This window comes from Salmo salar, chromosome 13 (genome assembly GCF_965601325.2).
Source record: "Salmo salar chromosome 13, fSalSal1, whole genome shotgun sequence".
Taxonomy (NCBI): Eukaryota; Metazoa; Chordata; class Actinopteri; order Salmoniformes; family Salmonidae; genus Salmo; species Salmo salar.
In genome coordinates, this window is record NC_138303.1 from 90,010,436 (window position 1) to 90,023,015 (window position 12,580).

The window sequence follows — 12,580 nt, forward strand, 5'->3', positions numbered from 1 at the left end:
GCTATTCTACACATTTTGCCATGAGACTTAAAGAAAAGTTTGCTGTTTTAAAGCAATTTTCTTGTGTTTCTACACATATTGCCATGGGGCAGAGAGACAAATGTGCAAAGATCCTATTAAATTACTAGAGGGGAGATGCCATAAACCCTCTAAGTTCCAGAATGGGGTAAAAATGGCAGCCATATTGGTCAGGGAGAAATCCAAACCATCTAATTGGAATAAATGGCAGTAGAGGCATAATCCTGATTTTACTTACACAGGAAAATAAAACAAAGGCATGTGATATATCAGAAATTGTGTAATAAAATGATTGTCAACCTAAAATATTGCCATATAATCATGAATACCGTTTACATGGGTTTTATACAATTTTTCTGTATAAATAGCATCTGAAATATATGTAAAGAGATTGTAAGTGTAGAAAGACAAAAAAAGGTGAGTGCTATTATATGATACAATATTAGTATTGTTGCATTTACAACTTGTCTAAGTCCTATCACCTACTGATTTCAGCCAGTGTATGGCTGTGGATTCACTGCATCGTTTGAATGGAATGTTGGAATATTGGCAGTATATTTGAAAATGTATGGAACCATTCCTCTAAAACTGTCTAGCTAGCTACCTAAAAAACACACTGCAGATACATTAATTAAATTAATTATTTTACACAATATCTTATCACAGCACTGGCAAACCATTTGACCAACTCCCTGACCAAAATGGCTGACCTTTATCTCATCATAAGGTTCATGGCCATTCTAGTATTCTAATTCCTAATTCTATGGGGGTGACACCCACCCCCACCCCCCATACAGCCCCTCACAGGACCCAAACTCTCTGATTTGTCCACTGGCATATGGATCATTATAAGTGAGGCACATCAAATGAGAGCCACAGATGGAAGGGAATGATAGCGTCAAGGTGTGCCAGTGACACACATCCCTAATCATACACATTTTACATTTTAGTCATTTAGCAGGAGCTCTTATCCAGAGCGACTTAGTTAGTGCATTCATCTTAAGATGTGGGACAACCACATATCATAGTCATAGTAAGTACATTGTTCCTCAATAAAGTAGATATCAGCAAAGTCAGAGCTAGTAAGGGGTGAAAATAAAGCCAAGTGGGGTTTATTTGATGGGCTTGGGGTTTAAATAACATTTCAGATACTTTGGTTAGGGTTCATGTTGCTCGAGAGCATCTCAATCAGTACAATAGCAACTGATGCATCTGAAAACATTAGTATAGCTAAGATACTGTTTATGGCGGACCCTGTAAAAACAACCCTTTTCACTGCACCTATCTGGTGTATGTGACAATACAATATCTTACTTTTTATTTTATTTTAGCATTAAGAAAATTCACTAATTTGTATAAGGCTGTAAAAATCTTTAGAGTTTACTAAGTTCCCTGGTCCTTGAATTTCGGTATCATTCTTAGCCACATAAGCTTCCATTAAATTGATCCTGCTCTACCCAACTCCAGCTAAGCTCCAAACTGGTCGGGCATAAATGGCAGAAACCCACTTCTTTCCTGACCCTGCAACACCCCACCGTCACACTGGTGGCCATTTATCTGAAATGAGTCCGCTGGTCTTGTCTCGGGTGGGGAGTCCCCAGTGTGCTCACTGTCCCAGAGCGAGAAAGAGCGAGAGAGAGGTGTGTGTGTAAGTGAGTGTGGGTACCTGTGTATGTGTGAGAGGCAGGAAGGGAAAGACCTCTGATGGGTGGGAGTGGGTTCATTATAAGGGTGGGCACACACTTTTCCCCGTTAATGAGAATCCTTTCTCTCCTCTATTATCATTCATCACTGTGCCTGTGCTTGCAATTACTGAGGAACAGTGTGCATAATGAGGACTGATTAATTAATTTAGGACAAACTAGGAGGGCTGGCTCACTGCTCATTAAAACAGCACACTTGGGGCATGGACAGGCGGGCAGCAGCACAGGTGGCAGTCATGCACACCTGCCTGTGAGTCACACCGCCGGGTACAGGATGGCATGTCTACGGTAGAGGCCAGGTAAAGATGGAAGTGTCGTTTCACCAATAACAAACTCCATACATACTGTAGCTAGCTACCAGGGTCAATTCGGGAATTTCAGAATATACGTCAATTCAACCATGAATTGAAAGCAGAATTTGAATTGGATACACAGCATGGATAGCAGAATTTGAATTGGAAACACCCCACGGAAAGCAGAATTTGAAATGGAAACACCCCACAGAAAGCAGAATTTGAATTAAAGGAAAGGGAAAATTAAAGCATTTGCCACATATTACTGCAAAGAATACCGATACCATTCCACATATCCAGATTTTATTTTTTTTTGGTCAAGAGACTAGATTGATCCCTTCCATTCTATAGCGTTTGATGCATTGTGGAAAAGGTATTTTATTGAATATTTAATAACATATAAGTAATTTTAAACCTACAAAGGGATCTTAGAATATTTCCATAGTACTGTAATTATTTACAATTATTTTGAGAATGAGTCATTAAAAATGTAAAATCTCATCCAAATATTTTACACTGTATTGGTCACTATGTCTAAATAAACCCTCTAGTGGAGGCTCTGGGAATTGCATGTGAGTTACTGACTATGATAACTGGCTCATGCATCTGTTTTGCAACTGTCAGTGCTATAGGTTATAGTCATCATAAAGAGAGAGATCTAGACTGATGGTGGTCCTCTGTACTTTGGAATGTCTCCTCCCTGCCGCTCTTCCCTCTCTTCTTCCTCTCCAGCTGCCAGGGTGCCTGTACGCAGGGCAGCGTGGTGTGAGTGATGCCCCCGGGGGCACAGGGATTTGGCAGGATTGTCATTAATAAGTCATTTTTCATACGCTGCCTGGCCCAGGCACCAAAGCCCTGGCCTTTAAAAACCAATATTTAACTTTCTAATTAAAAAGAGAAAGCTAAACGAACGGGAAAACCTCATTCCATTTAATTGTTTAAAAATAACTGAAGTCCAGATAAAGCCGAGGTTGAGAGGGAAGAGCTGTGTTTAATTACCATTTCAGAGGTGTTCCCTGTGTCTGGAACAGCCAGGAAGGCTCTGTCAGCCATGACTGTTTTTACATTAAATCTAGGAGAGGAATTCAAACAATGGAACGGGTGCGTGGTGGTTCTCTGATTAGAAAGTGTCCCACCCTCTCAGCCCAGCCGACCAGAGCCAGCATGCCACTGGACCAGGGAAGCACACAGCCTTCCACAGTCTCTCATGACTGGACACATCCACTGAGAGAGCTGCTCCATGGGTCCACAGATACACTTCTAGAGAATTCCTACATTCACTGGATGTTTCATGGCAGCATGCTAGTATTCCAATCCAAGTTAAATTTGAGCTGTCCAACACCTCTGAGATTGAGGTGTTAGTAATTACTTTCTTCCTCAGCTTCTGCCTGCCTCAAGCTTTTTTCCTCTCATGGAGACAGGGAAATGAAGATACTACACAATGCTCTTCATTCTGACCAGCTGTTTTGCATGCTTCTATTTCTGCAGAGAAACTGCTTTTACAGCAGCTGGATCCCTGAGAGCAATCTCAATCTCAAGTACCTGTACACTTGTGTGAAAGCAACAAAAGTGTGTGTGTGTGTGTGTGGGGGGGGGGGGGGGGGGCATTTCCAACATTTCTGGGGAGGTGCGGCAACAGAGCTTCCCACAGGCTTACTCCACATTTGCCCGAGGCTCATTCGTTGTTTTTGACACAGCATCACATCCCATCACTCTGTCGCTGTCCGTCCTCGTGAATCTACCTTTGCTTGTGTATCTGACAGGGCAATAAAGGGTCTGTCAGCTTCTGGTCCAATGCCTTTTACATACATAGGCATAGGCAAATAACACCATAAAGTACTATTTCAAGGTGCATGTGTAGCGTTATTGGTCTTCATGCTGGTGCTTGTTGTTGTTTGCCCATGATCATTTGGATCAGTGGACTTAAACACTGGCTTAATAAGGCAGCCGATCCATGTCAAACCTGTCAATTCCATAACCTCTCATTCCCATCCATCCTACAGGCGTTTGCTGTTGGAGTGCCTCGACCCAGGGTTTAAGTGGTAAAATGGAGATCTAATTTGATTTTGTGCCTATCCTGCAGACTAGAGGGAGTACTTTGTCAGGCTTCACCTTGTTTGGATCTCCGTCTTTGCCATCCCTGATTTGTATTCTGGAGTTGAAGGCGAGTTAGTTAAGCCCAAATCTGTCCGCAGGCAGACTGGGTAGGCACACGGTGGCCTACCTCCTTGCTAAGATGCCCTGTGGGCATCGCCCCGTTTAATAAGAGCTTAAGTAATGTATTGAAATGGTCTGCCACAATCCATCAACACAGAGACACTCACAGACAGATGTACGTGTACACACACACACACACACACACACACACACACACACACACACACACACACACACACACACACACACACACACACACACACACACACACAGTAAAGTGTTAGTATTCACCTTACAAGGAGCTATGAAGGAGAGCAGAGGTAGAGATAGTACGTCCTACGGGTGCCCATCCTCAAAAAGTAATGTGCACTCTCATGTAAATGAAATTGATTCTGCATCCAGGTATTGTAGCGGATGCAGGAGACGGGTGATTAAAAGGTACAAGAAGATTGCTCTTACCCATAGCTGTCTGGAGAACGGAGCCACCCTCCTTTATCGCTCTTAAAGGAAAGATTCACCCATTTTGAATGTTATATTGTTTTTGTGCATCTCTGAGCGATGTTCTATCGATTTCCCGGGTTCATTTCATGTTTTCATGTGTATCTGAGCTATTGTCGTTCAAGCAAGCAGAACTTTGGGGGGAACAACAGACAGTCCCCCCCAAAAATCTAAAGGAAGTTTGTTCCGAAGTGTCTGTCCTATATCTGAGAGATATAAGAATAATCAGGAAACATTTATTATTATTATCAGGTTTTTTTTACATGAATTTTACCCCTTATTTTTTGCACTGAACAGTCCCAATAGACTGTACACTGACATTAATTTTTTAAACTGGTACCTGGGGACCTTCAGACGAGTCTCGTGAGGCCTGTGGGCATCCTAGAGCAAAACAACCAACATGTACGTGTTCGTGAGTCTCACCTTTACACCAGTGGAGGCTCCTCAGAGGAGGAAGGGAGGACCATCCTCCTCAGTGAATTTCATAAAAATATATATTTTTAAACACTTAAAGTATTTAGATAAAACTACACTAAATATAATCAGGTCACCAAATAATTGATTGTAACACACTATTTTGCAAAGAAGGTCTACAGTAGCCTCAACAGCACTCCCGTGTGGCTCAGTTGGTAGAGCATGGTGTTTGCAACGCCAGGGTTGTGGGTTTGATTCCCACGGGGGACCAGTAAGGGAAAAATGAAATGTATGCATTCACTACTGTAAGTCGCTCTGGATAAGAGCATCTGCTAAATGACTAAAATGTAAATGTAGGGTAGCACCATGGTGTAGCCGGAGGACAGCTAGCTTCCCGTCCTCCTCTGCGTACATTGACTTCAATACAAAACCTAGGAGATTCATGGTTCTCACCCCCTTCCATAGACTTGCACAGTAATTATGACAACTTTTGTAGGACGTCCTCCAACCTATCAGAGCTCTTGCAGCATGAAATGACGTTGTCCACCCAATCAAACGATCAGAAAATGTATCTAGTACTGAAAGCATAAGCTACAGCTAGCTAGCACAGCAGTGCATAACATGTAGTGAGTACTTGACTCAAAGAAGGAAAGGCAGTAGTTGTACAGTTTAACAAATTAATTTCTTCCAAAATGAAGGAGAAGCAAGAGAGAAAATGCAGCTATCTAGTTTAGCCTACTAAACACCTTGCTCAAACAGAGGGCTGTTAGCTAGCTGGCTATGACTTTCCAACACAACATTGGAACTCTTCCAAGTCAAGGTAAGCTTTACTAATTTATTGCCACCGGGGCCCACCGGTGTAACTGCTTACTGACTGTACACTGTAACATTATTGCATGATTGTGGCGGGTTTCTATTATCTTTTCTGACTATGATGTTACTTTAGCTAATACGGTCACAACGATGTAGGCTGTGTGGCGGTTTGGCTTGGAATTATTTTGTTTTGCCTGGTCACATACAGCTGATGTGTTGTGCATTGAAGTCCACAATGGAAGGGAAGAGCTGAGAGGAGGAGATGCGAGAAGGAACACAAGGTGGCTGGTATGGAAGTGAACTGTGTTTATGCGTGATCAGGGGTGTATTCATTCTGCCAATTCTGTTGAAAAACGTTTCTTAATAGCCAGCCAGCCCATACAGATCCCTTTACTTAATTTGAGCCAGTTTCACAGAGCAGGAAACTAATCCTACAGCAACAGGAAATGTGAATTCTTTATGCTGCAATAGTTTGTGTCGAGGGGCTAGGGTCAGTCTGTTATATCTGGAGTATTTCTACTGTCTTATTCGGTATCCTGTGTGAATTTAAGTATGCTCCCTCTAATTCTCTCTCTCTCTCTCCCTCTCCCTCCCATCCCAGAGGACCTGAGCCCTGGGACCATGCCTCAGGACTACCTGGCCTGATGACTCCTTGCTGTCCCCAGTCCACCTGGTTGTGCAGCTGCTCCAGTTTCAACTGTTCTGCCTGTGACTATTGAAATATGAACTACTCTCCCAACGTGCTACCTTGTCCCGGACCTAACTCTGAATGCTCAGCTATGAAAAGCCAACTGACATTTACTCATGAGTTGCTGACTCTCTACAACCACTGTGATTATTATTATTATTATTTGACCCTGCTGGTCATCTATGAACGTTTGAACATCTTGGCCATGTACAAGCCACCCCTCAGAGCCTGGTTCCTCTCTAGGTTTCTTCCTAGGTTCCTGCCTTTCTATGGAGTTTTTTCTAGCCACCGTGCTTCTACATCTGCATTGCTTGCTGTTTGGGGTTTTAGGCTGGGTTTCTGTATAGCACTTTGTGACATCGGCTGATGTAAAAAGGGCTTTATAAATACATTTGATTGATTGATTATGTGGATTGACATTTTTTACAGGGGTAGATACATTTTTTGTTAGGGCAAGTCTGAAAATGTAAAGTGGAAATTACAAACTTTAAAAGCCTTTTTAAATCTTGAATACAATACAAGTTTTCTTTACTTTCAGGGCAGGAAAATTCCGCCAACAACAGGATGAACAAATTACAGCTATGGCATCTGTACAGAGAGATTGCATTGTGGGTTTTGTAGTCGACTTGAGCTGCAACAGATTTCCATAATGATATTCAAATGTTGCTACCAACCTTATAACAACAAAATGATACATAAGTGTTCTCACATATTAGTGTTATTTAAATTATAGGAGTGAGTGGTTTTCTGTGGATTTGTCCTTTAAGTGATCTCCTACACATAGGCTGTGAATATTAACATGGCTCCTCCGTGGGCCGCACAGACATCTGCAAAGCTATTCTGACACCTGCTCCAAGGTGCACACTGTACACTGGAGCTTTCTCTGCTGAAATCATCTATGGGGGACTAGAGTTTTTCACTGCTTATTTTTCCATTCTTTCTCCTCTTTCTTCTTTGAATAAAGGTCAAGCTTTGCTCTTGCTCCAGAAAGAGAGAGGGCAATGAGTCAAAATCCTCTGGAAAGGTTAATGAATTCAGAAGTTAGGCCGAGGCAGCTGAGCCCCCAAGTCAAGCTGTGACAGGTTTTATGTGTGTGTCATCATGGAGATACGTTGCAGCAATGATGATGGAAAACAGGACCTATTCCTGACATTGATATAATGACAGTATTTATCTATACAATGACCTGCTCAGATGGAGTCCATCCTCCTTCAGCATTTGGCCTTCTTCCATTGTTTACTTCTTTTCTTCTTATGATGCGGTTTTATTTTTCTTTTGATTAATAGGTTACTCATGTATCTTATTCTCTCAACCACGTGACCCTTTCTAGGACCTCTCCAGTTTTTGCCTCTTTCCCTCTACCTACCATCTATCAATACCACTCAACAGTTAACCAGTATAGGCATTATTCAGCAATCTCATTTGCCCATGGGGGTAAACTATGCAGTTCCCCCTGAGTGAATGGCAATGAGGAATTGTGAGTTCCCATTATACTTTCACTTCAGCAAATACATCTTCCAGTACATATTCATGGAAGAGAGAGAGCTCTGTGGAGAGGAGTCAAACAGAGGCAAATTAATGCTGAATTATTTAGTGTTTATTTCACATCAGATCCATCCAATGTAAACAGAATTTAGATTTCCCACAAAGCTCTGACATTTCCCTGCAAGACGTCTCTCACCCTCCCTGACAGTTCTCTGCAGTCGTATTTTGATAGAAACATGAAAAATGAATTGGTATAATTTTTCAGGAGTTACTTTTTGGAGAAAATTAAGCATTCCTCTGCTGTGATATGTGCTCTGTCACTCTTTTTTTCCTGTATATGCAGATATAAATTAGACCCTGATTTTTTCCGATGTGTTGACTAACTCCTGCCTTTCCCTCTCCTTGCAGGCTCAATGTGGGTAAGAATGACCTGTTGACCTTTTACGACGGTGATGACCTAACAGCTAACATCTTGGGTCAGTACAGTGGCACCAGGTCTCGCTTCAAGCTCTACACCTCCATGGCTGATGTCACCATCCAGTTCCAGTCGGACCCTGCTACCAACATCTACGGCTATGGCAACGGCTTCGTGGTCCACTTCTTTGGTGAGACATTACTCAGATACTGTTTAATTGTACCTCCACACGGTTTTCTGAGAAATACTTTAATGGAAGAATTATTGGAAGATAAAAGATAAAACCTCTATTCTCCTATAACAAAATTGTCCATACAGTACACAGAATAGTGTTGTATTTTTTTTTTTACTATCACAGGCAACAAAATTAAATAAAGTTTCATTGGCTGAAAAGAGAGACTCCAAAAAGAGGCTGCTGTTAGCAACCAGTTAGAGAGGTAGATTATTACTAAATAGAAAGTAATACCGCAAAGAGAGAACAGAAGGATACAAGATGAAAAGCAGGGCTTTATCTGCTGTCTTCTCCCTCTGAATGGCCACCGGTCTATAGGATTATGGGACATCAAACACAAAAACACAATTATGTGCGCGCTTTGTCTACATCAGCTGTATTTGCTGCGTGCTGCACCCCCAGCCTTGTGTGCCATAGTGAAAGAAGAAAAGGGCAGAATGGGTAGTGCCAAACCACCCACTGCCCTCCCTCTGGCTGGCACACAGTGCAGTGTGCAATCACTGCAAATTGATGGCATGCTCTTCACACGCCAGAACCGAATTCACATGCAGAACGCACCACCGGATTCCCTGTGCCTGTCACTGCTCTGCTGCTGGACTCAATTCTCATTTATCTGTTTTATCAACCACACACATCAGTATAGTCATAGCATTTGGGCTTTACTTGCTGTGTATAAATCAACCTATATTTACATTTGATTAGTCTATATCATTAGAGCAATCAATTTCAATTTAAAGTTAATTTCTTTCTCAGATTAATGGATAACCCATGTGCAGATGAGGGACATTTTTGACAAAGATAACATCTCAACATCCTCTGCTCATTCTCTCTCCTTCCCCCTCTACCTCCCAACTCCCTCCATCCTGCCCCCACCTGGCTCACCACCCACAGAGGTCCCCAGGAACGACACATGCTCTGAGCTGCCAGAGATCACCAATGGCTGGAAGAGCACCTCCCACCCGGACCTGATCCATGGGACAGTGGTCACCTACCAGTGTTACCCAGGTTACGAGGTGCAGGGCTCTGAGATCCTCATGTGCCAGTGGGACCTGACGTGGAGCGGAGATGTGCCTAGCTGTGAGAAAGGTAAGCTAGGAAATAACAACCCACTGGGCACACCATTTCATTTCAACATGGACATTTTAGTCAAATTTGGTTGAGACGTTGATCAATGAAATGTCAACATTTATTCACCCATCCCAATGTGTTATCACTATGCTTTCAACCATTTAATAGCAGAACAAAGTTCAAATTGGAAGAGAATGTCAGATAGTTTATATTTATACAAAAACTTTGTGTTATCACTGTGCTGTATCTATAGCACAACCCAATGACTTGGATTGCAGTTGAGGTTACATTTAAAAATACATACAGTTGAAGTCGGAAGTTTACATACACCTTAGCCAAATACATTTAAACTCAGTTTTTCACAATTCCTGACATTTAATCCTAGTAAAAATTCCCTGTCTTAAGCCAGTCAGGATCACCACTTTATTTTAACAATGTGAAATGTTGGAACAATAGTGAGTGATTTATTTCAGCTTTGATTTCTTTCATCGCATTCCCAGTGGGTCAGAAGTTTATATACACTCAATTAGTACTTGGTAGCATTGCCTTTAAATTGTTTAACTTGGGTCATATCCTGGTATATATCCTTATGATTAAAAATAACACCAGACTTGATTAAGCCATCGCTATTCTATTCATTTATCCCCCAGAACAGTTAAAAATGTATTTGGCTAAGGTGTATGTAAACTTCCGACTTCAACTGTTCATATGAGATGAATAAGGCAAAATATGTAAACATTAAAGTTAAAGTGACTAGTGTTCCGTTATTAAAGTGGCCAGTGATTTCAAGTCTATGTACACTGCTCAAAAAAATAAAGGGAACACTAAAATAACACATCCTAGATCTGAATGAATGAAATAATCTTATTAAATACTTTTTTCTTTACATTGTTGAATGTGCTGACAACAAAATCACACAAAAATAATCAATGGAAATCCAATTTATCAACCCATGGAGGTCTGGATTTGGAGTCACACTCAAAATTAAAGTGGAAAACCACACTACAGGCTGATCCAACTTTGATGTAATGTCCTTAAAACAAGTCAAAATGAGGCTCAGTAGTGTGTGTGGCCTCCACGTGCCTGTATGACCTCCCTACAACGCCTGGGCATGCTCCTGATGAGGTGGCGGATGGTCTCCTGAGGGATCTCCTCCCAGACCTGGACTAAAGCATCCGCCAACTCCTGGACAGTCTGTGGTGCAACGTGGCGTTGGTGGATGGAGCGAGACATGATGTCCCAGATGTGCTCAATTGGATTCAGGTCTGGGGAACGGGCGGGCCAGTCCATAGCATCAATGCCTTCCTCTTGTAGGAACTGCTGACACACTCCAGCCACATGAGGTCTAGCATTGTCTTGCATTAGGAGGAACCCAGGGCCAACCGCACCAGCATATGGTCTCACAAGGTGTCTGAGGATCTCATCTCGGTACCTAATGGCAGTCAGGCTACCTCTGGCGAGTCCATGGAGGGCTGTGCGGCCCCCCAAAGAAATGCCACCCCACACCATGACTGACCCACCGCCAAACCGGTCATGCTGGAGGATGTTGCAGGCAGCAGAACGTTCTCCACGGCGTCTCCAGACTCTGTCACGTCTGTCACATGTGCTCAGTGTGAACCTGCTTTCATCTGTGAAGAGCACGTGGCGAATTTGCCCACTTGTGTGGGTTGTAGACTCCGTGTCATGCTACCACTAGAGTGAAAGCACCGCCAGTATTCAAAAGTGACCAAAACATCAGCCAGGAAGCATAGGAACTGAGAAGTGGTCTGTGGTCACCAGCTGCAGAACCACTCCTTTATTGGGGGTGTCTTGCTAATTGCCTATAATTTCTACCTGTTGTCTATTCCATTTGCACAACAGCATGTGAAATTTATTGTCAGTGTTGCTTCCTAAGTGGACAGTTTGATTTCACAGAAGTGTGATTGACTTGGAGTTACATTGTGTTGTTTAAGTGTTCCCTTTATTTTTTTGAGCAGTGTATATAGGGCAGCAGCTTCTAAGGTGCTAGTGATGGCTATTTAACAGTCTGATGGCCTTGAGATAGAAGCTGTTTTTCAGTCTCTCGGTCCCAGCTTTGATACACCTGTACTGAGCTCGCCTTCTGGATGGTGAACATGCAGTGGCTCGGGTGGTTGTTGTCCTTGATTATCTTTTTGGCCTTCTTGTGTCATCGGCTGCTGTAGGTGTCCTGGAGGGCAGGTAGTTTACCCACGGTGATGCGTTGGTAAACCACCTTCTGGAGAGCCCTGCGGTTGCGGGTGTTGCAGTTGCCGTACCAGGCGGTGATACAGCCCAACGGGATGCTCTCAATTGTGCATCTGTAAAAGTTTGAGGGTTTTACGTGCCAAGCCAAGTTCCTTCAACCTCATTTCAGTTTTGTCCGTGATGTGAATGCCGAGGAACTTGAAGCTTTCCACCTTCTCCACTGCGGTCCCGTCGATGTGGATAGGGGGTGCTCCACGGTCCAAGTCCACGATCAGCTCCTTTGTTTTGTTGACGTTGAGTAAGAGGTTATTTTCCTGGCCCCACACTCCCAGTGCCCTCACCTCCTCAATGTAGGCTGTCTCTGGTAATCAGGATTATTACTGTTGTGTCGTCTGCAAACTTGATGATTTGAGTTTGAGGCATGTGCGGCCATGCACACATGGGTGAACAGGGAGTACAGGAGGGGGCTGAGCACGCACCCTTGTGGGGACCCTGTGTTGAAGGGTGTTGTGTCCTACCTTCACCACCTGGGGGTGGCCCGTCAGGAACTTCAGGACCCAGTTGCACAGGGCGGTGTTCAGACATAGGGCC

General features: G+C 43.1%; 1 protein-coding gene across 2 annotated transcripts in view; it reads left to right on the plus strand.

Moving 5' to 3' along the window:
• LOC106568079 (seizure protein 6) overlaps window positions 1-12,580 on the plus strand; it is a 267,843-nt gene that overhangs the window by 229,188 nt on the left and 26,075 nt on the right. For both annotated transcript variants that reach the window (XR_014380182.1, XM_082960429.1), the window contains exons 10-11: window positions 8,478-8,674; window positions 9,608-9,802. Coding sequence is in view for 1 of the 2 variants with exons in the window: in XM_082960429.1 (XP_082816555.1) it covers window positions 8,478-8,674; window positions 9,608-9,802 (392 nt within the window). In the remaining variant the exon portion in view is untranslated. The remainder of the gene's footprint in view (window positions 1-8,477; window positions 8,675-9,607; window positions 9,803-12,580) is intronic.